The sequence below is a fragment of the Macrotis lagotis genome, chromosome 7 (assembly GCF_037893015.1).
Source record: "Macrotis lagotis isolate mMagLag1 chromosome 7, bilby.v1.9.chrom.fasta, whole genome shotgun sequence".
In the NCBI taxonomy this organism is placed as follows: Eukaryota; Metazoa; Chordata; class Mammalia; order Peramelemorphia; family Peramelidae; genus Macrotis; species Macrotis lagotis.
Genome location: NC_133664.1, coordinates 94,828,740 through 94,855,966, shown reverse-complemented (window position 1 = coordinate 94,855,966; position 27,227 = coordinate 94,828,740). Strand labels below are relative to the sequence as shown.

Below are 27,227 nucleotides of genomic sequence, written 5' to 3'. Positions count from 1 at the left end.
CAATCTTTTTATTATGTTATAGAAATATTTATTCCATACATTTAAAAAAATAGATTTTTTTTTAATTTTAAAGATTTAAAAAAAAATAGGGACAGCTAGGTGGCGCAGTGGATAAAGCACCGGCCCTGGAGTCAGGAGTACCTGGGTTCAAATTTGGTCTCAGACACTTAATAATTACCTAGCTGTGTGGCCTTGGGCAAGCCACTTAACCCCATTTGCCTTGCAAAAAAAAAAAAGAGAGATTTTTAAAAAAATAATGGTTAAATAAACAAGCAGAAAAAATTGGAAGTGGGTACCGAGGGAGACAGAGAGACAGAGAAAGACCTAGTTAATCCATAGATCTAATAATTAAGAATTGGTTACATGTTAGTACAGAGGAGTGATCCCTGTCAATAAAATTTTCTTTATCCTAGTTCCTCACCTTAAGGGGACCTATTGATTCCAAAGTGCGCAGCAGACAGAAGCACACACATAAACAAGGAAACTGGGTAGCTCTTTCTCTTAAGCTCTTCATTTTCAGGAAATGGGCAGTCCCTAAATCAAAGAAGTTTCATTTTCAAGCATTTCTTTTGCTTGTCAATCTGCTTCTGCTGCTCACACACACCCAGGCTCCAGACAAAGCCTACATCAGTATTGAATCCAGAGCTCAGTTCTGTGAGAAGGGAGATTGTTCATTTTGGTAAAGCCACAGTGCCTGAACTGGCCAGGTAAGGGGTTGGTAGCACCTAAGGGGGACCAGCACCTAAGGGGGATGGTGGGCCCATTGTTCTGTCAAGGGGCAGACTGTCCCTTTCAGACAGTCTGCTCTGCTTCTTTGCTTGCTTCAAACCTTAGCTTTGTCTCCTGTTGACTTGGGGTAAGATACAAGTGGAATGGCTCCCTCCAAGAGTTTCAGAATTGGCTCCTGGAGGACAATATTATTGTCAAATGAATAAGTGTCTTTACACACTTTGTAAAATTTGTGAGTGAGGGGTCATGTATGAGAGAGGCAAGCAGCACTTGATCAGCAAATCTGAAGGAAAGAACAAACCAATCTCCTGCCAATCTAGACTCAGGTCAGAGTCATTTTTGAGTTGAAGTTTGGGTCAACAGTAAGAAAAGATAACTTCTTTAATGTCATGACCCCAAAATTGAAGTCAGCCTCACACTTAAAGAGAGAAGATGGTATCCTGAATGTTGTAAATGAGAGAAAAGTCTAAGTTTTCCAAAAAGGTCACGCTTGCCTTTTTCTGCACCAAATACTTCTAAATGCCAGCTCATAGTAATCAATGATGCTGTGATATTCCCAAAGATTATCTGAAATGACAGGAGAGGGGGTTGGGGTTGACCTGGAGCTGGAAGGAACCTGCAGGAGCAGCTATGTGGGGTTGGGGGGGCTCCATTTATGAAGCCCCCAAAGTGCATGTCAGAGAATGGGAATGGGAGGGGGAGAGAAGTAGGGCCAGGGCAGCCACAAGGAAGGTCAGGGGAGGATGAGGAGCCAGAGCTGACTCTCTTCTCCTTGCACTGACTTTGAAGGCCTCCCTTCTCACTCTCTTCCCTCTCTCTTCTTGTCATGACAATGTTTAAATCTTCCCTTCTGTGACTATAAAGTGTCATCTCAGGGATGGCATCTGAGCAATTTATCTTTCTTCCCTCAGCCTCCCCTTTCTGTACTTTCCTCCAAAAGCTTTGGCAGGGAAAACATTCCTTTTTGCCCCCAAGAGCTTGGGTCCCAAGGTGACCCCATTGCTCCAGTCAGAGAATAATAAATTACAAAACTCATCTAAAAACCCACAAATAGCTCCTACAAAATCGTGAGTGTTGCAGGATGTCATCATCCTGCTCACAAACCATGTATCCTATAAAATAAGATCTCAGGCAGAAGTTGATGCTTAACCCAGTTCACCTAGTTGCTCTAATTGTTGACAGTTTTCATATATAAGGTTTATTTCCAACTGCTACTTCCTGCAGGCCGGTTATGCATGTACCCAAAGGTGAAGCAAAGTTTAAACACAGTGTTGTAAACCTACTTTTAAATCCCTTAAATCATTATAGGATTATGACTTGTTACAGAAGAAATATCTTCTCTCTGCACTCCTGTTGTGGGAATTGTTGCCAAATACATATTTACCACAATGCAGATATTAGAGAAGTAAAAATCTAGGTTTTATGATTTTGCTCAAGAGGTTCAGACTTCAAAGATTCTTGAACCCTGTTATGACTTGAAGAAGGGTTCATATAGACAAAATTGTGTCAATCTTACAGAGAAATAATTTTTATACATATTATACATCTGGTATATTTCTCTTAGGCCATAAAATTTTAAAAGATGGATTCCTAATCCCATGCTTCCTTCAATGTTATAAAAGTAGAGAAAGCTTAGTTACTTGCCACAAATCTGTGTGTTTTAGTCTTAGAATACTGCACTACCTGTGAGCAATGATTGTCATTTTTCCTTTAGTTTTACCAAAAAAAATGAAAGGCAATGTGGGATAGTGAGTAGAGAAGTGGCCTCAGAGACAGGACCAAGGGAACAAAGAGACAAAGATTTCCAACAGAAGGACAAAAGACCCATCTCTGTCATGTGCTGACTTTGTGCCCTTGGGCAAGTCACTTAACTTCTCAGGGTCCCAGTTAATTTGTTAATGCTATAAACTGCAGAGGAGGTGCCAAAGGAGTTTCCTCACAAGGGACACCCTAAACCTAGTGAAAATCAATGATCCAGTTAAAAAAATAGTAGGGAAAGATGATAAGTGCAAATAATCTTAAGACATCACCACATTGGTTCTTTGAGAAAGGATGAGCAATAAAAACAAAACCAGAAGTCTTTCCTCTAATGGAGATTAAACAAAGGTAAAACACTGAGAATTTTAAAATCTCGTTCAACCCCTTATTCTAAATTGAAGGCAGGGGTAGTCAGAGTCAGGGCACTTGGGCCTGGACAGAAACTCAGTAGCAGTTTCATAGGTAAATCCTGATCGTGAGCAGGTTCAGATGATAGAAGGGAATGAGGCCCAGATGAGATAGCTAAAAATCAGGTGGTGGTAACACTAGAACCCAGCCCCAACTCTCTATCTCATCAATCTGCTTCTCCAGTTGGGGTTTGTAGAGGTGAGAGAGGGAGGTTTCAGTTCCTCTTCTCTCAGTCCAGTGGGAAGTTATCCCTGGCATCTGAGCAATTTACCTTTCTTCCCTCAGCCTCCCCTTTCTGCACTTTCCTCCAAAAGGAATATGTCTTCTGCAAAGTAGTTAATATATTTGTCCCTTTAGGCTTATTTCTTTTAAGAACTCTAAATGCCATTTTTGTTGGAATTAAAAGAAGGGAAGGAAGGACTAAGATTCTTCAATTGAAGAAGTATATTTATTTTTATCCCTAAGGAAAATAAACAGAAAAGGGGATGGATTTTTTTTTATTTCACAGTAAAACTATAACATTTCCTTGTAAATATTTTAAGTACTTTTGGCTATGAAGTAGAAATTTTAGTTTAATTATAAAAATTATTTCAAAATTTTTGTGTCGGGGCAGCTAGGTGGCACAGTGGATAGAGTACCATCCCTGGAGTCAGAAGTACCTGAGTTCAAATCCAGCCTCAGACACTTAATAATTACCTAGCTGTGTAGCCTTGGGCAAACCACGTAACCCCATTTGCCTTGCAAAAAAAAACTAAAAAAAAAAAATTCTTGTGTCACTCAAGAAATATATCTGGTCCTTACAGTGCTAAATAGTTAAGACTGTCAATAGCCTAGGCTGAAGGAGTCAGGGACTATCTGAGATCACTACAACTCATAACACACCCCACCTCCTTCTCCCCACCCCTGCCCAAGTTTTCTATTGTAGAGCAGCAGACATTCTATCCAACAACTGGAGAATCAGTTCAATAAAATTCCAGATACATTTGAGGGAGCAGAGATACTGACTCTCCAGGGAGATCAGAGGTAGAGGGAAGACTCTGGAGCCAAGGAATTCTGAGTCTGGATGCAAAGATTTGGTTGGTTAGGAAGAACCAGGTGTTTTGGGATTTATTTTCATTTGATTTATTCTGTTGATCAACTTTTCAAAACAATTAGCAAGGACCAAGGAACATCTGATCAGACACTACCATGACTCACTGCCAGCTCCCTGAAGCCTCAAGCACTAAGCCAAGGCCAGGGTTCAAGGCTGATTTCACCAGAGAGCGTTGTTGTCCTCTTAAAATAGCCCCTATTCAAATGTTATGTATCCCCTCACCCCAGAAGCAGCTAAGCGGTGCAATGGCTGGAGGGCTGACCCTGGAGTCAGGAAGACCTGTTTAAATTCAACCTCAGACAGTATCTAGCTGTGTGACCTTAGGCAAGGCATTTTCCCTCTGTTTGCCTCAGTTTCTTCAACTGCCAAATGAGGATAATTATGCAGGGTTGTTGTGAAGACTAAAGGAGTTAATATTTGTACAGTGCTTTGCAAACCCAAAACATCTCTAATGTAGTGATGTCATCTTGATTTTCTTCAATGACAAGGAACAAGAATCAGTAGTTCATATGTACTTATTCCTTCCCCCCAACCAAACTAGTCCTCATTACTCTTTAGCTCTATGTCAGCCTTTGACCTAAGATTCTCTCTAAACTGACCAACACACTCCATGGTATTGGTTCCTTTGTAGCCTCTATACAAGATTCATGTATTTCCATCCCAGAACAGCTATTGTCTTTCTCCAGGTTCCTGACCAACAGAAATTGGGAGAGCTTGGTCACTGAGGAAGGGGGTAGTTTTGGTTGGAGCCTAATAAACAGTGATAATTGTCTAATGACTTCTCTAGACCTCAATTTTCTTTCATTAGGGAAAGACCAAGGAAAGAACTTCCAACCAGCATGGCCTTGAAGAGAACAATCGAGATCCCAGCTCTTGGTCGACCCTTACATCTTGGGACATTCTATGACTGTCGCTCAGATACTTTCATCCCTGGTAACTACTTTCTTTAATACATGCCTTGTTCTAGATGTCAGGAGATGGCAATGTTAGAAAAGTGTTATTTCTACATAAAAAAATGATAAGTATAAGTAAGAACGTCAGATTCAGAGAGTCTCAGTGATTAGTGTCCCAGGTGGAACCCATTTAGACCATTTTGTTCTGATGGGAGATGTTATATTATAGCAAAAGCAAGTCAGAAGTGATGAGGGAAGTTTGAAAATGGCAGGATAAGGAGGAGCTCATTGAATCTGGAAGGGTAGAAGTCAAAAAGAAAAGCAATCTTGGAAAGATCCCACAAAAAGAAGACTGAGCTTTTTGAAAACACCTTTACTCAAAGTCAAAGTCAGATTCTTGATTAACTCCCTCATAGCACTGGAAGGAGGTGAGGGCAGATTGTCACACACACACACACACACACACACACACACACACAAACACACACACCTTCACACAAACCACAAACATATATATACAAGGTGTTTGTGCATGTTAGCCAATATAGTTAAAATAAAATTTAAAGGCAGCCTTGAAGGAGAAAGGAAAACTTAATAACTCACAATGATGGATTGGGGAAGAATGGCAAACAGTACCATCATTTTCCCTTGATTAGGATGAGAGTTACAAATAATTTGAACACACATTGCTTTTTGCTCTTTTACCATCATCTAAAAGAGAGGCAGTTGATTCTTCAGTGGATAGAGCACTGCATCTGAAGTCAGGAAGACCTGAGTTCAACCTCAGCCTCAGACATTTCTTAGTTATGTGTCCCTGGGAAAGTCTTAACCTCTGATTGATTGAAAAAATAATTCACTGGATCCACTGGAAAAGAAAATGGCAATCACTTCATTGGGTTTTCCAGGAAAACCCTATGCACATCCATGAAACATAAGGTCAAGAAAAGCCAGAAACTATTGAACAACAAATTTCTAGAAGAGTAACCTAATTCTATCCCAGTTACTGCCTTCCTGTGTCACATCCAAGTAATCAGTTAGTTGTAGTAGTAGTAGTAGTAGTAGTAGTAGTAGTAGTAGTAGTAATAGTAGTAGTAGTAGTAGTAGTATGCAGCTAAGTGGTGCAATGGATGAACCTGAATAGACTGGACCTGAAATCAGGAAAACTTGAGTTCAAATCTAGACTTAGATATTTCCTAGTATGAGACACAGGGCAAGTTATTTATCCCTGTCTGCCTTAGATTTCTCATCTGCAAAATGGGGATGATAATATAGTACCTACATCTCTAGGGCTGTTCTGAAAATCAAATGGGATAATATATGCAAAGTATTTGAAAATATTTATTATTTTTAATTTTACTTTTTCTCAATCTCATATAAAAACATTCATTTTAAACAGATTTTGCCATTTATTTTTAAAATATTTGAATTCCAAATTCATTTCCTCTCTCTCCCTCATCATCGAATAGGCAAGAAATTTTATATGGGTTATATATGTACAGTTATATCAAACAAATTTCCCATAAGGTCATTCTGTGAAAGAAATATGACCAAAAAGAAAAAAAATTGAGATTCTTTGCAGTCATACTCCATCAGTCCTTTCTCTGGAAGTGGGAAGAATTTTTCCCCAAAAGTCCTCCAGAATAGTCTTAGATCATTGTATTGCTTACAATTGCAAAAGTCTTTCACTGCTTATTATTGTGCAATGTTGCTATTGCTGTGGACAACGTTCTCTTGCTTCTGCTCTTCACACTTTGCTTCAGTCCAAGACTTTTCAGGTTTTTCTTAAAGCATCCTGATCCTCATTTCTTATAGCACAATAGTATCCCATCACAATCATAAACTACAACTTATTCAACCATTCCTCAATACTCTGCAATTATTAAAGTTCTCTATAAATGCTACATAATAATTTTACAATTAGCTAGCAGCATAGAATGTCTCAAAACAAAGGGTCGCCAGGTCAGGTTAATCCAGAAGGAGCTATACTTCTTCCGAGACATAACCATTCTTTCCTGTCTAAAAGAATGTTCCAAAGATTGTCAGCTAACACTAACAGACCTGCTCATAATGTGCAGCATTCCTCCTCCACTCACCAGGGACTGACTTCATTCTAGGTCACCTCCTACTCTCTATCTAGGGCAGGCAGTTCTTGGAGTCAGAAAAACAAGGTTCTGCTTTAACACTTATTAACTGAATGTTCCCCAAAAAGTTAACCAACATTTTTCTGATTCTCAAGTTATTTATCTGTAAAATGGGGCTAACAATGAAAGCACTATTTACTTCATAGAACTGTTCGGAGGAAAGTGCTTTGTAAACCCTGTGAAATCTATATCAACATGGACTTTTTTTGAGAATGCAGTCCCAAGGCTGAAAGGAAGAACAGAGACTTCCCTACCTGTGGAAGGAATGTAGGGGCTCAGAGTAGGAAGATAGATACTGGGGCCATGAGGTGAGAAGAATAAGGATTCAGATTCAGGGATTCAGAGTAGTTACCCCTATCCCTAGAAGTCATAGAAGTTTCAGTAGAGTAAGGGACTTGCAGAGGCCTAGAGAAGTTGGATTTTTTCCCAGATCAGGAGTAGAATTTTCTCCACCTCTGGTATCTATGCCTCTTGCCCTGCTCACCCTCCTACCAGATATTGCCTCCCTGCAAGAAAGGATACCCTAAAATAACAGGCTATTCCTCTGCAAGCTACCATTTACTCCCCAATATCTCTGTCCCATTCTAGGCATCACTTTATGTGACAGGGAAACCCTGGAGAGAAATGTGATAACAGATGATCACTATAAGACTGACTTTGACATCATCTCCTCTGACTCTATTGATGAGAAGATCAAGGCCATGAATATCCCTGTAGAGCTGAAAGCCAGTATCCTTGGGGGACTAGTTGAGATAGGAGGCTCTGCCAAGTATTTATGTGACACCAAGACATCCCAGAAGCAAGCTCAGGTCACTCTCAAGTACAGTATGACCACACAGTATTCCCAGCTGGTGATGAACCACCTGAAACAACGGAAGATTTTTTATTATGATAATGCTACCCATGTAGTCACAGCAGTTCTCTATGGGGCCCAGGCTTTCTTTGTGTTTGGTCAGAAAGTTTCTGCCAGTGAAAATGTCAAAGATATAGAAGGAACATTGAAAGCTGCACTAGAGAAGATTCCCAATATATCAGGAAATGAAATGGGAGAGGACAGTAAGATAAAATCAACTAAGGACTTCAGGTGTAAGTTTTATGGGGATTTTGTTCTTGAGACCAATCCTGTGACTTATGAAGATACAGTAAAAGTCTATGCCTCTCTTCCTAAACTACTTAGGGGTCGTGGGGTGCCCCTCCAGGTCTGGTTGCATCCTCTGGAGAATCTGGGCTACAAGGCTGCCAAGCTGGTTCAAGGAGTCAGTATAAGCTTGGTACAGAATGCCCAGGACACAATGGAGAAATTATCTGAGTGTGACAAGAAGAGTAATGACATGCTAGAGGCACCAGGTCTCTCAATCTTTTCTGCAATCAAGGAAAAGATCAAGCTGTTCCAAAAGCTAAATAGGCAGCACAAAGAGCTTTTGCAGAAGGAAATAGCTAAGGTCTTACCTATGATCAGGGCAGGCACAGCAAATGAAGATAAGCTAGCCAAGATTTTAACTAGAGAAAGTCAGTCCCCATTCAGCACTAAGAGACTCTCAGAATTTCTAAATCAAAAACTACAGGAGATGAAGGTTATAAATTCCTACCTCTCCCTTCTGAAGGAGGTGCCAGTCATAGCTGATCAGAATGAGCTGGACAATGTGATACTAGGCTCTCCCCACAGATTTGTCCTGGTGTTTGCACTCACCTTCTTGCAGGAGGAACCCTATTTAGCAAACTGGAAACAGTGGCTTTGTAATCAAACATCATTCAGTCCTGACTGGAACCAGAAGACATATTGCTCATGGGTGGAGGACACAGAGACAAGGAGAAAAGCAAGACAATTGGCAGAATCCTTTTCAGCATTTGCCAAGGTCAATCATTCCCAAGAGAAAACTCAATTCATTGTGGCATATTTCCCAGATCAGAAGAGCAAGGGGGCCTCCATTTACCTCTATGAAAAGGGATTACAGGTCAACACCAACTTTGAACTACCAGTCAAACCTCCCCCTCCCCAGATTGGTGGGGTCACCCATCACAGTGTAGAGCTCACACTGACCCCAGCATCTGGGAAGGAAGAGTTGATGATCACTGGCTATCAGGTGGAATATCAGGTTGTAGGGGGAATGGACTGGACCACCATACTTGTGTCTGGAAAACCAGAGGTATTCAAAGTATGTGGTCTTGAGCCTTGCACAGAATACCAGTTCCGCTTTGCTGAGGTGTGTGAGCCAGGAATCGGTGAGAGCAGTGATGTGAGCATTGCTGTGAGGATACTTCCTACTAGTCCTCCTGGGAAGCCAGAAGCTCTTTTTATGGGATCACAGTTTGTAACCCTGCACTGGCAGTGTCCAAGTGCTATTGAAGAAGGACTCAAAATCAAGGAATACAGAATAGAATACAGAAAGGAAAATGAGGACATGGATGAGGATGGGGAGGGAGAATGGCATGAATACAGAACAGGAAATTATGAGATGTATTATTGCATTGATGGACTGACCCCTCAGACTGCGTACAGATTCCGAATTTCTGCTGTGTATGATGGTGGATGGATCAGTGAGAGTAGTGACCAGAGCGACCAAGTGAAGACCCTCTTTCTACAAGAGAGGAAACTCCAAACTCTGGTAAGGGACTTTTTAGAAAATAGAATCTATAAGGATGTTTCTCATTACTATATTATTTGAAGTGTTTCAAGGGTTGATCAGGAGACTTTCATGGATTCTTATAATGCACCTAATGAAATTACAGAATTTCAGACTCTGAGATGCTTATTTTCAGTTTGTAAGAGTTACCTTTGATGTGGGAGGGGGTTAATCAAGGCATCTCTGATCAATCAAATTCCTCCTGCCCCTCCCAAAAGGATGTCAGTAGACAAATTAAAACCAGAACTCTTTCCACTGACATATTTCAACAAATAATTAAAGTACTGAGGGTCTCAAAATCTCAGCTTACCCCTTCTTCTAGATTGGAGATGAGAGGAATCAGAGTCAGTGCACTCAGGACTAGACAGAGGCTCAGAAGCTGCTGTTGATAGGCAAATCTTGACTTTTAAGTAAGCATAAAAGAGAGAGAAGGGAATGAACTATAGGAATGATCTAGAGGTATCTCAATACCAGCTGGTAGCTATAGGCTCTGGTGCCACAAGGCGGGAAAATTAGATGGGTCATGACTGGTGAAGGAGTTATGGTCATTTTTAGAAACGACTTCCCTTACTTGACATCATGATGATGAAAGAAGTCAAGGAGCAAATGATTCCCATGATAAAATTTGGAGAGAAGACCAAAAGTAATCAGGCTAAGAGAATCCTAATTTTAATTTCTTCATCTGCAAACTGCCTGTTCATATCCTTTGACCATTTATCAATAGGCTAATGACTTGTATCTTTATAAATTTGGTGTAGTTCTCTAAATATTTTAGAAATAAGACCTTTATCAGAGACACTGGCTGTAAAAATTGTTTCCCAACTTTCTGCTCTCCTTCTAATCTTGGTTGTATTGGTTTTGTTTATACAAAAACTTTTCAATTTAATGCATTCAAATTATTCATTTTGATTTCATGATGTTCTCTCTCTCTTGTTTGTTTGGTCATAAATTCTTCTCTTCTCCAGAGATCTGACAGGTAAATGATTCCTTCCTCCTTTAATTGGTTTATGATATTCCCCTTTATTTCTGAATCATGCATTCATTTTGATTTTATCTTGGTGTGGGGTGTGAGATGTTGGTCTATGCCTAGTTTCTGCCATACTATTTTCCATTTTTTCCCGGTAGTCTTTGTCAAAGAATGAGTTCTTATCCCAGAAGTTGAAGTCTTGAGATTTATCAAACAGTAGATTTATTAGTTATCTACTACTGTTGTCTTGTGAACCTAATTTATTTCACTGATTCACTACTCCATTTCTTAGCCAATACCAAATATTTTTGATAAATGCTGCTTTATAATATACTTTGAGATCTGATACACCTAGACCTTCTTTTGAATTTTTTCCTCGATATTCTTGACCTATTTTTTCTCCAGATGAATTTTGTAATTAATTTTTTCTAGCTCTACAAAATAATTTTTGTTATTTAATTGGTATTGCACCAAATAAGTAGATTAATTAGATAGAATTATCATTTTTATAATATTAACTTGGTCCACTCATGAGCAATTTATATTTTTCCATTTGTTTAAATCTGACTTTATTTGTGTGAAAAGTGTTTTGCAATTGTATTCATACAGTTCTTGGGTTTGTCTTGGCAGGTAAACTCCCAAATATTTTATGCTGTATAAAATTATTTTGAATGGAATTTCTCTTTATATCTCTTGAAGCTGGACTTTGTTGGTAATATATAGAAATGCTGATGATTTGTGTGTCTTGTAATTTTGCTAAAATTGTTAACTGCTTCAAGTGTTTAGTTGATTTTTCTTCTATTCTCTAACATCATATCATCTGCCAAGAGTGAGGATTTTTTTCCTCATTGCATATTCTAATTCCTTTAATTTCTTTTTCTTTTCTTATTGCTAAAGTTAACATTTTCAGTATGTCATTGAATAATTGTGGTGATAATGGGCATCTTTGTTTCAACCCTGATCTTATTGGGAACACTTCTATCTTATCGCAAATGGCATATAATGCTTGCTAATGGCTTTAGGTAGATACTACTTATCAAACACATGTTGAGATAATCATGTGATTTCAATTCATTTCCATTATTTAAATGGTTGATTATGCTGATTATCCCAATATTGGAACAGCTCTGTTTTTCTGATATGAATCCCACCTGATCATTGTCTAATATCCTGGAGATAAATTGTTGTAATTTCATGGCTAATATTTTAATTTAAGATTTTTGCATCAAAATTCATTAGGGAAATTGTTCTAAAATTTTATTTCTTGGTTTTGGTTCTTTCTGATTTAGATATCAGCACCATATTTTTGTCATAAAAGGAATTTGTAGAACTCCACCTATTTTTCCAAAAATTTTATAAAGTACTGGAATTAATTGTTCTTTAAATATTTGGAAGAATTCATTTGTGAATCCAAAAGGTCCCAGAGGTTTTTTTTCTTGTAAGTTTAGTGATAGCTTGTTCAATTTTTTTTTCTGAAATAATACTTTTTCTAAGTATTTTATTTCCTCTTCTGTTAATCTGAGCAATTTATAATTATGTCAATATTTATCCATTTCTTTTAGATCATCAGATTTATTGGCATAAATTTGGGCAAAATAGCTCCAAATTCCTTAATGGTGATTAATTTATTCTTTTCATTTTTTTGATACTAGTAATGTAGTTTTTTTCTTTTTTAAAAAAATCAAACTAGCCAAATGTTTATTTTGTTGTTTTTTCATAAATCTTAGTTATATTTGCTAATTTAAAAGTTTTCTTACATACAATTTTAATAATCTTTTGATAATTTGTATTTAATTGAGCATTTTTAATTTGTTCTTTCTCTGGCTTTTTTAGTTACATGTCCAATTCATTGAACTTTTCCTCCTCTTTTTTTTATTTAAGTATTGAAAAATATAAAAATTCCCTCAAAAATTTCTTTGGTTGCATGCCAAAAGGTTTTGTGTGCTTTCTCATTATTGTCATTCTCTTGGATGAAATTATTGATTTGTCCTATGATTTGTTGTTTAACCCATTTATTCATTAGGATTAGGTTATTTGGCTTACAATTAATTTTAATCTATCTTTCCATAGCCATTTATTACATGTAATTTTATTGCATCATGACCTGAGAAGGATGCATTTACTATTTCTGCCTTTCTGCATTTGATTATGAGAATTTTATGCCCAATTATGGTCAATTTTTGTGTCATTGACAAAAGGTATACTCTCTTCTCTTCTGTTCAATTTTCTCTAGAGATCTATCATTTCTAACTTTTCTAAGACTCTCTTCACCTCCTTAATTTTGTTCGTTTATTTTGTGATTATATTTGGTCTTCTTTAAGGATGAAGGACAAGCATCAATTCTGAGAAAAGGAGGTTGAAATCACCTACTAGGACAATTTTGCTATCTATGTCTTTCTATAGCTCACTTAACTTCTCCTTTAAGAATTTGGTTACTATACTTCTGGTTGCATATATATTTACTATTGTTGTCTGGCTAAAGTGCCAGAGCTTCCTTCTTTTTCTTTGTTAATTTGGCCTATTTATACTTTTGATTTATCTGAGTTCATCATTGCTGCCACCTGCTTTTATTTTTAAAACTTCAAATGAAGCAAATATGTTCTGCTCCAGCCTTTTACCTTTAATCTGCGCTTATCTTTCTGTTTCAGATGTGTTTCTTGTAACAACATATTGTAGGATTCTTGTTTTTAATCCACTCTGCTATATGCTTCCATTTTAGGAGAATTAATTCTATTTACATATATACATATTAGAGTAACATTTAATCAATGCTCACACTTCACCCTATGTCCATCTTTCCCTCTACTATAACAGGTACTTTATGCCTCTTCATGTGATGGCATTTACCCTCTTTTTCCTCCCCCTTCTCCCAAGATAATCCTTTTTATTTAAAGTTTTTTTAATATCATCATATCGCAATCAATTTAAACCTAAACCTATACCTAAGCATATTCCTTCCAGCTGTCCTAATAGGTATCGAGGTATATTAGAGGGACTTCCGTCTTATTGGCTAAATTGTTTTCTTTCTGTTTGCCTTTTTTATACATCTCTTGAGTCTTGTATTTGAAGATCAAATTTTCTATTCCTTTCTAAGTCTTTTTATCAGGAAACTTTGAAAGTCTACCATTTCATTGAATGTCCATTTTTCCCAGAAAGAATAGGTTAAATTTTGCAAGGTAGTTGGGTCCTTGGTTGTAATCCAAACTCCTTTGCCCTCCAGAATATCATACTTCAGGACTCCAGTTCTCTAATGTGGAAGCTGCTAAAATCTGTACAATCCTGAGGGTGCCTTTCTATACACTTGGCATATTTTCTCCTTTATCTAATTATTCTGAAATTGGCTACAATATTCCTTGGAGATTTTATTTGGGGATCGTTTTCAGAAGATAACATGTAGATTCTTTCTAGGACTATTTTACCTTCTAGTTTTAAGATACATAGGCAGTTTTCCTTGATAAATTCTTGAAAGATATTGCCCAGGGTCTTTCTAGTAGTGCAATAATTCTTAAATTATATCTCCTGGATATATTTTCCAAATCGGTTCTTTTTACTATGAGGAACTTTACACTTTTTTACATTTTTCCAGCATTTTTATTAGTTTAATGGATTCTTGATGTATTATAGATTCATCAGTTTCCATTTGCCCAATTCTCATTTTTAAGGATTTATTTTCTTGATTGAACTTTTGTATTTCCTTTTCCATTTGGTCAATTCTACTTCTAAATGTGGTGTTTTCTTCAGTCAATTTTTGTTCTTTCTTTTCCAATTTTTCTTAAATCACCTGTATAACACCTTTCTTCTGCTTCTTTTATTTTTAAAAAATCCTTTTGAGCTCTTTTAAGAGAATTCTCTGTACTTCAGACCCATTTATAATCCTCTTTGAGGTTTATGTGTAGTCATTTTTCACTGATTTCCTCTTCTGAGTTAGCATTTTGATCTTCCCTGTCATCGTAGCAGCTTTCTATGGCTAAGATTCATTTTGGGTTTTTGCTCATTTTGAAAGTTGAGCTCTGCTCCTGGGGCACAGGGGGTACAGTTCCAAGCTTTTTGTGCTGAAAGGTAGGGGTCTGGTCATTGACTTTCTACACTAGGGCCTCAGGTTCTGGCAGTTGTTCCCTGCATTAGGGAACCCAGTCCTGTTGTAAGTCTCTCAATATGCCTTCTTCTGCACTAGGGCTGGGGCCTTCACTGCTGGCCTGTTATACCACTGACCTTTTGATCTGGGTACCAGGGGCTCCAGTTAATGATTTACACTGTGACCAAGAGCCTCCTCCTGTTCCCTCCCTAGGCTAAACTCCCCCTTTACCCAAATGAAACAAACCTTTTCTGAAGTCCCTCCAAAATACCTTGAGCTGAAAAAGTTGTTTTATTCTTATCTTTTTGTGAATACTATCACTCCAGAGTCTGTTTAGAGTTTTCATTTAAATTTGCTTCAGAGAAAAGCTTAGAAAGGCTTGGGGAACTTTCTAGCTTCTCTATACATAGGAAGTCCTTGAACAGGCAGTTTTCCAATGAAGAAATTAAAACAATTTATAGTCCCATTTGTAAAACACTTTATAAATAATAGCTAGTATTAGAAACTAAGGTATGAATAGTTGTTAATGACTTTATTAGGCTCTCCTTTCCAGAAAACATTTTTACATTTTAATAGAACGTCAATTCCTTAACCTAGAGGAATAAGTAATGAAGGAATTATACTAGAGTATGAAGAACCTTCCTCTGACTTCATACCCCAACCCCTCCCAACTTAAGTCTCCTTCAACAAGGTCAATGTCTTAATATGCCTATATACATGTCTCAGTATACTTAAATCATAAACTGTTAGAAATGGGAAGATCTGTGAAGATCTTTGTGCCCAAGTTCTCTTTGTAAATCTGAAGATACCAAAAGTTCAAAGGGCTTAGGCATATTCATAAATGACAGATAAGCAGTGAAACAGGATAAGATCTATTGTAGTATGTAAAAAATAATTCTGGAATGTTTCAGTGGAAATAGAAATCACTTAGCCAGTGTGACTAGGAATGACCTCAAGGAAGAGCTAGGATGTGAGCTAAGCTTTGAAGGATGGGGAAAATTCTGACAGGTGAAGGCTGGGGGGAAATCTGTCTGAGTTTAAAGAATGACAGGAGATAGGAAAGAATAAGTCATTTGTGGGAATACTGTGAAATTTACTTTATGTAAACTTTAGAGTATGGACATATTCTGTCAATCAGTAAGCATTTATAAGCAGTTACTATGGGCTAGACATTGTGCTAAGCTCTGAGGATATTAAGAAATCTTTTCGAAAACCCTCATTATCTGCCCAATGTAGCTCATGTTTTAATGGGAAGAGAACATGCAACTATATATATGCAACATATAAATGCTAATCCTAGAGGAAAAGCTCGGGGGGGGGGGGATGAACTGGGGGTTAGGAAAGTCATCTGCAGAAGGTGAGATCTTAACTGAGTCTTAAGGAAAGCCAGGGAAGCCGGGAGCTTTTGTGAAGAACAAGAGCATATAAAGGAACAGTCAGTGAAAAGGCAAGGGAGACAAGAAATGGAGCATCCCTTTGGAGAAACAGTTAGGAAAAAGATGAGTATCACTAAGACATGGTGCTCATCCAGTAAAGAAAAATGTATGAAGCCTGGAAAAGGAAAGGAGGGGACAGGTTGCAAAGGACTTTTAATGTGAAACAGGATGTCTTATATTTGATTCAGATAGGAGTTTATTAAGTAGGTAAGTCACATGGTTAGGCCTGAAATTTAGGAAAATCAATTTGGAGAGTTGTGTGGAGGATAGATTAGAGATGGGAGAGACTTGAAATCAGGAGACTAATTCAAAGACTATTGTAATAGGCCAGGTCTGGATGATAGATGGGCTGGTGGTTGTGGAAGTAGAGAGAGAGTGACATTTAGAAGATATTGTGATCTTAGTACAGAGAGTCTTGGTTCCAGATTGGATCTGAGGAGTGATAAAGAATGAGGAATCAAAGGTCACATCTAGTTTATAAGCCCAGGTCCTAGTTCTTTAGAAAAACTAGATGGCACAGAGGGAAGAAGCTAGATGGCCCAGCCCAGAAGTCAAGAGTTCAAATCCTGTCTCAGACATTTGACATTTACTAGCTGAGTAACCCTGATTGCCTCATGTCCAAAGTCATCTCCAGTCTTCCTTATTTATATCTGACCACTGAAACCAAAACACCCCCTCACTCACGTCAAGAATGAAGGACAAATATAAGCATTATCATCATCATCATCAACAACAACAGCAGCAGCAATTGTCAATTATAGCCAGACTAAGGATGGTTTTGAGTTTTTAGACTTTGTTCTGTGGGCAATGGATTGTAGTTGTTGGTTTTTAACTACTACATCTTCAGCTTCATCATAATAATTATTGCCCTCCTTATTTTGCAATGTCCTTGAAAGGGTTAAAATAAAATAATGAATGCAGAAATAATTTGAAATAATTACAGTCATCATAGAAACATGAGGGATTATTATTGGCTCCCTATGTCCATCTATGGACACTGAGCATTTGAGATCATACTCAGTTTAAGACACATAATCTAGGATAGGATAGCTGGAGTAATCTCCAACCAATCTAGAAACAAAAATAAATGTATTAGAGATATAGCCAAGTTTACAGATTGAGAAGACAGTCATCTCCCTGGGTGATGATAATCATTAATAGTTTCTCTTACTCAAAATATCAGTTTCTTCATCTTGACCTGAAGTCTGAAATCCTACCCTCAGAATTTTGTTCCCTTTTCTATGCATTGCCCATTATAATGCAAATAATCTGTATACTGGTAACACTTTATACCATTAACTATCATTAATATCTCATCATGAATTGTTTTATCAGAGATTCAAGTCAATCAACTAGCAGAACACTCAAGAATAGGACTAGAGGGGAGGCTAGGTAGCACAGTGGATAGAGCACCTGCCCTGGAGTCAGGAGTACCTCAGTACAAATCTGGCCTCAGACAATTAATAATTACCTAGCTGGGCAAGCCACTTAACCCCATTTGCCTTGCAAAAACCTAAAAAAAAAAAGAATAGGACTAGAAACAGATCAATGTTAATGGGTGAGGATGGAGAAATTGCTCTGGCCTGAGTTGAAAGTGTGCGGGTCCAGGCGCTAAGATAAGTCTAATGTTTATAGATATCTATTTGGGGAAAGGAGTCACAAAAGAAAGAAGAGAAATTCTGTAAAAGGAAGACTCTAAAAACAATATTTATTCATTCTACATTTCTGACAAAGGCCAATCTCATTTAAGCAGTTGGGGAGAGGTTTAAAAAGAGGTTTTCTTCCTTGCTGAATCTAATCCAGGCAAAACTACCCAGTCTGTTGGAAGCATAATGACCTAGAGAAACAAACTAGCAAATTGCTGAACCCAAATCACCTTTAAAAAACAGAGATTGGATTGGAGGAGAAAAGACAATCATTCAGTCCAAGCACCTACTATGTATGCATTCATTCCTACTTTAGAGGTGGTAGAGAAAGAAGAGAAGGAAAAGATGTGACTCTGATAAGGATCTTTATCTTTCACTGGGAGGTCAAGAAGTACAAACAACAAACTAAAGAAAAGAATATGTAATAAATGCCAATCCTGTGGAGCAAATTGGTGGTTCTTTGGTCCTTTGAGGTACTTTGCCTACAATTGGAAAATATTGCCAACTGGGTACAGTATGACCAAGACATAACCAAACAGTCTAAATTGTAGATATGTGCCAGTGTCAAACAAATGATATCACCAGCAAATATCTGTCAGTTTTTGAACCCAGGTCTTCTGACTCTGAGTCTTATGTTATATCCATAACATTACCCCAAATAGTTGATAACCAAGCTTCTTAAAATAAATTGAAACCATTAAACATAAAAATCAAATGAATTACTACATGGGATAGGAACAGAGACTACACCTGTGATTTTGTTGACAAAGGCAAGTCTTTGTTGTCAACAGGCATTTATTAAGTACCTGCTGTGTACCAGATATTGGACTTAAGAGTTACATATACAAAAAATGGAAAAGTTTGTCCCTGCTCTTAAGGAGCTCACTGTGTAATGGAGTAGATAAGCAATTCTGTCAAATAATATGGCAGATAGATAGACAGAGAGACAGACAGACAGGCAGACAGATAGATAGATAGATAGATGATAGATAGATTGATAGATAGATATAGCATAAATTGGAGGTCCTTTCAGAGGGAAGGCAATATGATTGCAAAAAGAAATATTTTAGTTGAGAAAAAGCAGTAAATGAAGAAAGAGGATTTCAGGAATGAGGGAGCCAGTGACAATGCAAAGAATATTAAATTTTGTGTAAGTAACAGCAAGGAGCCCAGGTCATTGGATTGTAAAGATGATAAAGATTTCAAAAGGCTAGAAAAGTAGAAAGGAGTCAAGTTCTGAATGACTGTAAAGGGAATAATTTGTATGTGATGCTAGAAGTAATAGGAAGCAACTGGAATTTTTGAGTAGGAGAGACAGACATGGTCAGACATGTATTGTATGAAGATCATTGTGATAGCAGAGTGGAGGTCAGGATATTTAGAAATTTGAAGCACAGAGGGGAGAATACTCAATAGTTCAGGCCTGAGATGAGAAAACTCTCTCAACCAATACAAATTAATACTTTCTTTGCATCTTTCAGTCTTAAAATTTTACTGAAGAACTTTAAGTAATTTGCCCAGTGTCAAACAAAAAAGCATGTGGTAGAGATAGACAGGGCTAAAATTCATAATATCCTGACTCTGAGGTCAGTTTTCTATCCTCTGCACCAAATAATTTCTTTCAAATGACTATGATTAAGTGACAAAGTAAATTTTGAAAGAAAATAAAGCTTAGTCAATTGAGTGCCTTTTTCAATGATCTATAAATGATAATCTCTACACATTCCTTCAAAGAGCTAACTGAGAAAGTTCATTTTATTTTTTTAAAAACTCAGCCTAAATTCTTTAACATTGAATGAAAAGTCAATTCTAGATTTTCTATAACTGGTATTCTGGGACTTTTATCAGGCAAGATTAGGATCAAAAGCCCTTGGAAATGATAGTCTTATTTTTAAAAACATCCCTCATTTAGTTTTCTCCCATATCTGCTAACCACTACATAATGTTTTGAACTGTTAATTTTTTTTCTACAGTTCCCTAATGTGAATGTGTGTACAAATCAGGCCAATGAACTGAGGATTGTCCTAGTTGGGAAAACTGGAAATGGGAAAAGTGCAACAGGGAATTCCATCCTTGGGTACAACGGCTTTGTATCTAGCATCTCGTCACATGCTGTGACCAAGAAGTGTCAAAAAAAAGTCAGAATGAGGAAAGGGAAAGACCTTATAGTTGTTGACACACCTGGACTGTTTGACACAAACGAAAGTCTAGAAATCACTTGTGATGAGATCAGTCGCTGTGTCATCTATTCCTGCCCAGGGCCACACGCCATCATTCTGGTTCAACAACTGGATCGCTATACTGCTGAAGCAAAACACACCGTCTCTTTGATCAAGGCACTCTTTGGGGACTCAGCCATGAAGCACATGATCATCTTGTTCACTCGAAAAGATGACTTGGAAGGTAAGACATTAAAAGATTTTGTGGAAAAGGCAGATGACAACCTCCAAAGTCTTATCGAAGAGTGCAATGGAAGATACTGTGCCTTCAATAACAAAATTAAAGATAATGAAAATGAAGCCCAGGTGAAGGAATTGATGGACATGATTGGGAAAATGGTGCAGGATAATAAGGGAAAATATTTTTCAGAAAATATATACCAGAAAACTGATGAGGCCCTGAAAAGAAGAAGAAAGGCCCTGGAAGAAATCTACATGGCAGAAAAAGTCAAAGATCTTCAAATTTTAGAACTAAATTATGCAAACATTCCTTTGACAGAAGAGTTAGAAAAGAAAAGGCAAAAAGAAAAAGAAAAGATAGAAAAAAATTATGAAGAAAAAATGAAAACTATAAACCAAGAAGTAGAGAAGTCTGTATTTGAACACATTTCTCAGTTCATTAAGGATCGGATTTCTAAAATTGTTGGGTGGTTCAGAAAATAATGATCTACCTGCTTTGTTTGTTTGACTTTTCCACAGATTTTTTTTAATAAATGTTGAATTCCTGTATGTACAGAACCATAATCTTTTGAAATGGCTAAAATTGGTTCCTAATTCCCTTCATATTATTCAAAGAAAAGGGATTTTTCAGTTCAAGGAAATTGTATGTTAACAATATGTTAAAGGAAGAGTTCCCACCTACCAAGTGCCTAAATAGTTGGGTCCTAAGTGGAAAATATGAAGCCCAAATCCTTTATGGAAAGAAGTGGTTAATTAGTCATGAATAATTATGTAAATAATTGAGAATTGGGACCCTTTAGGTATGGGAGAGATATCTATGGACTAAGGAGGACCAGCAGTTAGTGATGGTTTGTAAATTTTCTTCCTCAGCTCCTACCAATGTAGAAGTCAAATTGCTGTCACCTGTTCTGAATCTGATTCCTCTGAATCCCCAGATTCTGTTGGTCTCGCTTGTTTATTAATTCTGCTCTGAACAACAAAGTAAAAACTAGTCTCCCCCATATACTCATTCTGACCTTTCTTGTCACTTCTTCTGATTCTTGCTTTGGCCTGTGCAGAATTTAAGCTTCCCTTTAGTATGGATTGTTTTATTCATTATGTTTGTATCCCCAGTTCCGGTACTGTCTACAATATAGCAAAAGCTTAATAAATGCTTGTTCATTATTGAGCTCAGTAAAGTTGTGTCACTGACATGGGATAGTACAATGGCATCCTATGGACTGGGACATTCAAAGCTCTGAGGTTCATGAGGGATTTTTTTCCCTCCCAGATTAATAGGGTAGAAGAGGATACTTATCACTAGACTGGGGACAAAGGAGGGTAAGATTATCTGAAATTTAAATTCCTTTCAATGAATGGTCCCCAGTGATGAAAGATAGTTGACAGTACACTGTGAAATAGAAGGGTGAAATAGAAGGGGGAACCTTCAAGAGAATAAGCATTTGCATAACTAACTGTATTTTACTGTGATAGCTGCTTTAAATGAATGTGGCCCTAAAGCCAATCATGTTATAGAAAGGATATTATCACTCTCATTTTATAACTGAATAAATTGAGGTAAATAGAAGTTTTCTGTCTGGACCTGGGTCCCATAGTTAGAAATGGTCTGAAGTCACATTTGAACTAAATTCTACCAGATTCAAGATCAAGTGTTCTATACATTATGACATCAGTTGTCTCTAGGTGAAGACATCTTGGACAGTGAATAATCCTGGAAAGAAGAAAATAACATTCGTGCTTTCTGCTAATGTCTTTGCTCTTTCTCATAAACTTAAGTAAGACTCTAGAAAAAGAAGAAAGGAATGAGAATAAAAACTAATAAAAATTCTTAAAAAATTAAATGCATGTAAAAAGACAGTAGTTCCTAAATCGCAAATATTTGAGGAATTTCCCAATAGTGTCTTAAATGGCACATGAATCCCAGACAATAAAGTTGCATCATAAACCACTACAGATGAATGGAACCTAATTGATGATATGAGTCAATACTTTTATTTTATGGAAGGAACCAAACAACCTACCTAGAAAGGAAGGTCAAAAAGTCTCACAACCAGTCAGGTCTCATATCCCAGTACAAATATTTTCCTTACATCATACTTATGCTTTTCTCTATAACTGTTCCAAGTAAAACTGTTTACTAACAACTTCAGTTATGTACATTTGATGATTAACTTCATTTCAATCCCAGAGAGAGTAACTGAACATTCTCCACAGCAAGACTCCAAGCTAAGCCTTGTGATGCATAAAGATATGAAATAGGCTTTATCATTGAGGTACTTCTAGTCTGACTAAGAAGATAAACACAGAAGAAATAATAGAAAACAGAATCAGATATAGTTTCACAAGGTCAAAGACAAAGAGCTGAAAGGAAAGTTGTAGGTCATCTGAGGTCATTGTAGAGACCAATAAACTGAGGCATAGTGGGAAGAAGAATCACAATTTTATAGAAGCAAGTGAAAAATAAACTTAATCAAACTCCAAGTGTGGACAGGGATTTTGATATTCAACTTAGGTAAACCCATTGAGCTCTCTTGGTTTCAGTGCTTTCAAACTTAAATCAAAAGAATTGAACTGATTGTTCTCTAAGGTACCCTGAAAATCTATTGATTTCTATGTCTATGGAATAATTAGCTTTTGTAAAGGTTAAGAAGAGAGATTCTGAGCATGTTTCAAAATTCAGCTCAGATGACTTGTTTTGTGAAGCCTTCCTTCAAGCAATGATCATTCCTTCACAAGACCATAAAGAATATTTTGTATTCCTTTAAAAAAAAATTGGTAAAGCAATTGACACAAGGTCTGCCACATACTGGGCACATAATAAATGCTTGTTTCTTTTCCTTGTTCTCTTGTTCTCTCACCTCTTAAGTATCTTTGGTGATGTGTGTAGTATTATAGTTTTACATGTGGATGTTGTATTTTCCTTTAAAACTCCATGAGAACAAAAAGTCCTTTAGATTTATTTCTATGTCTACTCTTTACATAGTCTAGAATGGTATTTTGTACATAATAGATCCTTAATAAACAAATAGGTGTGGGGCGGCTAGGTGGCCTAGTAGAGTCAGGAGTGAGTACCTGGGTTCAAATCCAGTCTCAGACACTTAATAATTACCTAGCTGTGTGGCCTTGGGCAAGCCACTTAACCCCATTTGCCTTGCAAAAACCATAAAAAATAAAATAAAATAAACAAATAGGTGTTGAGTTCAATTGTATTGTTGAAATCAATATGGAATTTGGATTATGCAACAAGGCTTCGAGGGGCTCAAGTGACTTATGACTCAAGTCAAGGGTAAGGTCTGAATAATGAGACTGTCATTGGTTCCCCAACTGAAAGATATCAGTAAATTGAAAATGAGATTGTCTTAGGAGCTCACCTTTGGGATGAGAGGATCTTGGGTGCCTTTGAGTTGTTGAAGAAGAAGTTATCTATAACATGAAATATAGATCTGGATCTTAGGTGAGAGGCAAGGGCTGGGAAAAGTATTCCTTCATAATGATAACTAGTGATGTTTGTATCTGAGAAAATATACCTAGGGTAAATGTGAATGATTTAAGATGATAATATACTGGGAAGCTGAAATTTAGACATAGGATGAGGGCAGACCTTATGGGAAATAAAAAGGGGCTTAGTGAAAAGAGATTTCCTGCCTTAATATTTTTGTAGATAAGTCAGTCATGGCTTCAGTTTTTTCTCAAAAAAAAGGACAGTTATTCACTCTCTCAAGTAAAACAGAATATACCCGGAGTCAGGAATATGAGAAGGGAAAAAAGCCTCCTTTTCACTTTCATCAGAAAATTTATTTTCCTGTTGACTAATCAAATCACAAAAGTGAAAAAAATCTTAGTGATCTGTGTAGGTTCTATAATCTGCTAAGTGAAAAACAGAGACCTCTTTTGAAAGCTAAGAATGGTCTGGACTATGGAAACATTGTTAGATTAAATAGAAAGATCTCAAAAATTGAACATATCCTTTCAACTCTTAGATTTCTCCTCTGTAGCTTCTCATAAAAGCTCTAAAAAGGCCATACTGCATTACATGTTCCAACTCTAACTGCAGTCCTGCAATGCACTTAAGTAGAAGAGAGGGATGAGAGTATGAACATATAAAGTAAGAGGAAGAAGGAGCAAAACTTGAGTTCTTCCCTTTAGGGACCTTGGAAGAGGATTCAAGGCATCAGTTTGAGAATCTGAGGGTCTCAGTGTCCTAGTTCTGGGAAGGATCAGGAGTTGGCAAATTCCATTCTTAATTGTTTCACAAGGATTTAGCCCTGTTTGGACAAATTGTTACAAAGATTCCTTATTACTGACTGATCAGGATATGACCATCTTAGAACTAGAGTCTACATGTTTCTTTTCTGTTAAAATAAATTTCTTATGTCCACTACCCTGTAACCTTTAAAAACCATTTTCCTCAATTTAAAAATCCAGACCCACCTAAATATCACTGTGTCCTATGTAGAATATAAATACTTAAGAGTAGAGATGATTTCATTCATTGTGATTGGTGCCCATCATCAAAAGTATTATATGGAATATAGCAGATATAATTATATACATGTTGACTAACCAACGAGTTAAAAATGGGTTATGTCATTGATTATGACATCCCAAGGAAAGCATCCCATTTATGGGTACATTCAAGAACCTTAAGCATGTGAAACAATTTTTCCCCTTGATTAACTATGTAGTTGATATTTCTCAGTCTGATTAGTGACAGACTAGAAAGTAGAATTATCTATGGTTTTAATTTCTTTGAAGAAGTGATCTCCATTTGTGAAAAAAGATCAATGAAATTGGTTGATAGCACCTAGTGAAGAGGAAGATGGAAACATCTTGGGACTGGAAAAGCCCTAGAAATAAGAAAATAAGATTTCTTTCTGATAATAGTTTTGACTATATTTTACAAACAAAGGTAAAACATCTGGAAAGGATGCTAGAAATGAAAACATTATGGAATAATTTTTCCAAAGAAAAAATATGTGACAGATAACTGATCATAGATCTCTTTAAAGAGAATGTCTCAAAGGTTATTTAATGACACATGAAGCCCACAAAGCAAAGTAAAAACAGAAACATTATTAGATTTGAAAGGTACTTTAGAGGTTATCTAGTTCAACCCTCTTATTTAAGAAGCTTATATTTTATAGTATGAGACAACTTGGATATCAACAAGAAACAATCTCATATAGTGGATAAGGTACATGACTACCTGAAAAGCTTTGAAGAAAGATAACTTTGTACAGTGTAATAGCAACATTGTTTTAAGAGCAACTTTGAGAGAATATGTCATTTTGAATATTAAAGCCTCCCAAACCAACTACAAAGGATATGTGAAGAGAAGGTCTCCCTGCATTCATAGAAAAATAAGGCAGGGTACAACCTGAAAAGCTATGAAAAAAATAAGGAAACTAGATATTAGATTTCAAGAGATTATAATGGAAAACTGCTTAAATATCTGTGGACCACAGAGCAAAGAAGAATTGAAAGAATTACCAACCATAACATGACAGAAAATCCAAAATGAAAAGTATTAGGAATATCCTATCCACATTCCAGAGCTCCCATGTTAAAGAGAAAATACTTCAAGTAGGCAGAAAGAAGCAATTCAAATATTGTGGAGCCATAGTCAGGTTCACATAAGATTTAATAGCCATGACCAAAAACTAACAAAAGGATTTGAAATATGATACTCCAGAAAACAAGGGCTCTAGGATTCCTATCAACAATAACATACAAAAAAATCAAACATGAGTTATATAGTAAAAACAAATATATAATAAATACCAATAGTGCAGAAAAACTGAATATAAACTCACAGGGTAAAAAAGGTGGATATTTAATGAAAGAGAGGACTTTCAAGCATTCCTGGTGACAAAATGAACAAGAAATTTAATATTTAAACACAGAACTCAAAAGAAGCATGAAAGGGAAAACTATGAGTGAGAAATTATTAGGGAGAAAAAAGGTTTATAATATTATATTATATAAGATCATACATGTAACCCCTCAGAAATTTATCATTACCTGGGGACTTTGAAGGAGTCCAATTAGAGGGCCTGGGTATGATTCTATTGTGTTTAGATGATTTAAAAATAAAAATTTCAGGATGGGGAAAAATTCACAGACAGAAGAGAAGGAAAAAGAAAGAAAGGGGGAAAGCATTTCACATCAACAAGGAACATAAAAAAAGTTTAAAAATGCAAAGGACAGTGAGAGGGAGAAGACAATAATTGAATCTCTCTTTAATTATTAATTTTATTTTTGATTTATGAAATAAAACCAACATTTATATAACAGTATAATAAAAAAGACAATTGTACATGAAACTGAAAATCTATTATGTACAACTTACTATTCCTATTAAAAAGCATTAATTTTACCAAGTAAGTTGTTTCTCTTTTTCTTCCTTCCCTAACCTACCCCCAAGCCTATTATTAGACAAAAAATAAACACACACACACACACACACACACACACACACAAACACACATGACATTAGACACAAATATATGCATATCTTAGATAAAATCATTTGGTACATACTTCTATTTTAGTTCTTATCCTTTGTTATCAAAGACCAAAATGACATCATTATGTTTGAAACAAATTAGAGTGTGTCCTATTGTAACTGATCACATCAATATGAGCTCGGAATGCTCTACCACAGGTCAGACACAAATAATTCATGTAAACGCCTGGGATAAGCACTCTAAAATTATGTATCTCATATTTCCTGTGATCTGCTTCAATTCTGCCCCTCTCATGAAGCACAGTACCCTCTCTGATGAGGGCTCACCATGCTGGGTGGTACTGTGCCATTATCTCCCATGCTATACAATCAATTCCAAAGTTCTTCAATGAGACCTTCAGGATGTCACGATATTGCTTCTTCTAATTCCCTTGTGAACACTTGCCCTGTGCATGTCCTCCATAAAATAGTTTTATTGGTAAACATACATCTGGCAATCTATCAGTGTGTCCAGCCCATAGTTGTTGCACTCTCTATAATAATGTTGGTATGTTAGGTAGTTTAACTCAAGAAAGGATCTCAGTGCCTGGTA

At 36.7% G+C, this 27,227-nt stretch overlaps 1 protein-coding gene across 2 annotated transcripts; it reads left to right on the top strand.

The window, feature by feature from the left end:
- The first annotated feature begins 625 nt into the window (after nucleotides 1–625).
- On the top strand, nucleotides 626–27,227 carry LOC141492733 (stonustoxin subunit beta-like). 2 transcript variants are annotated; one of them, XM_074193376.1, is made up of 4 exons: nucleotides 626–707; nucleotides 4,776–4,921; nucleotides 7,611–9,628; nucleotides 19,744–27,227. In XM_074193376.1, the coding sequence occupies exons 2-4, from the start codon at nucleotides 4,828–4,830 to the stop codon at nucleotides 20,650–20,652; spliced, it is 3,021 nt and encodes a 1,006-aa protein (XP_074049477.1). In that variant the 5' UTR covers nucleotides 626–707; nucleotides 4,776–4,827; the 3' UTR covers nucleotides 20,653–27,227. The 2 variants fall into 2 exon arrangements, with proteins under 2 accessions (XP_074049477.1, XP_074049476.1); XM_074193375.1 differs by having other exon boundaries at nucleotides 628–707; nucleotides 4,797–4,921.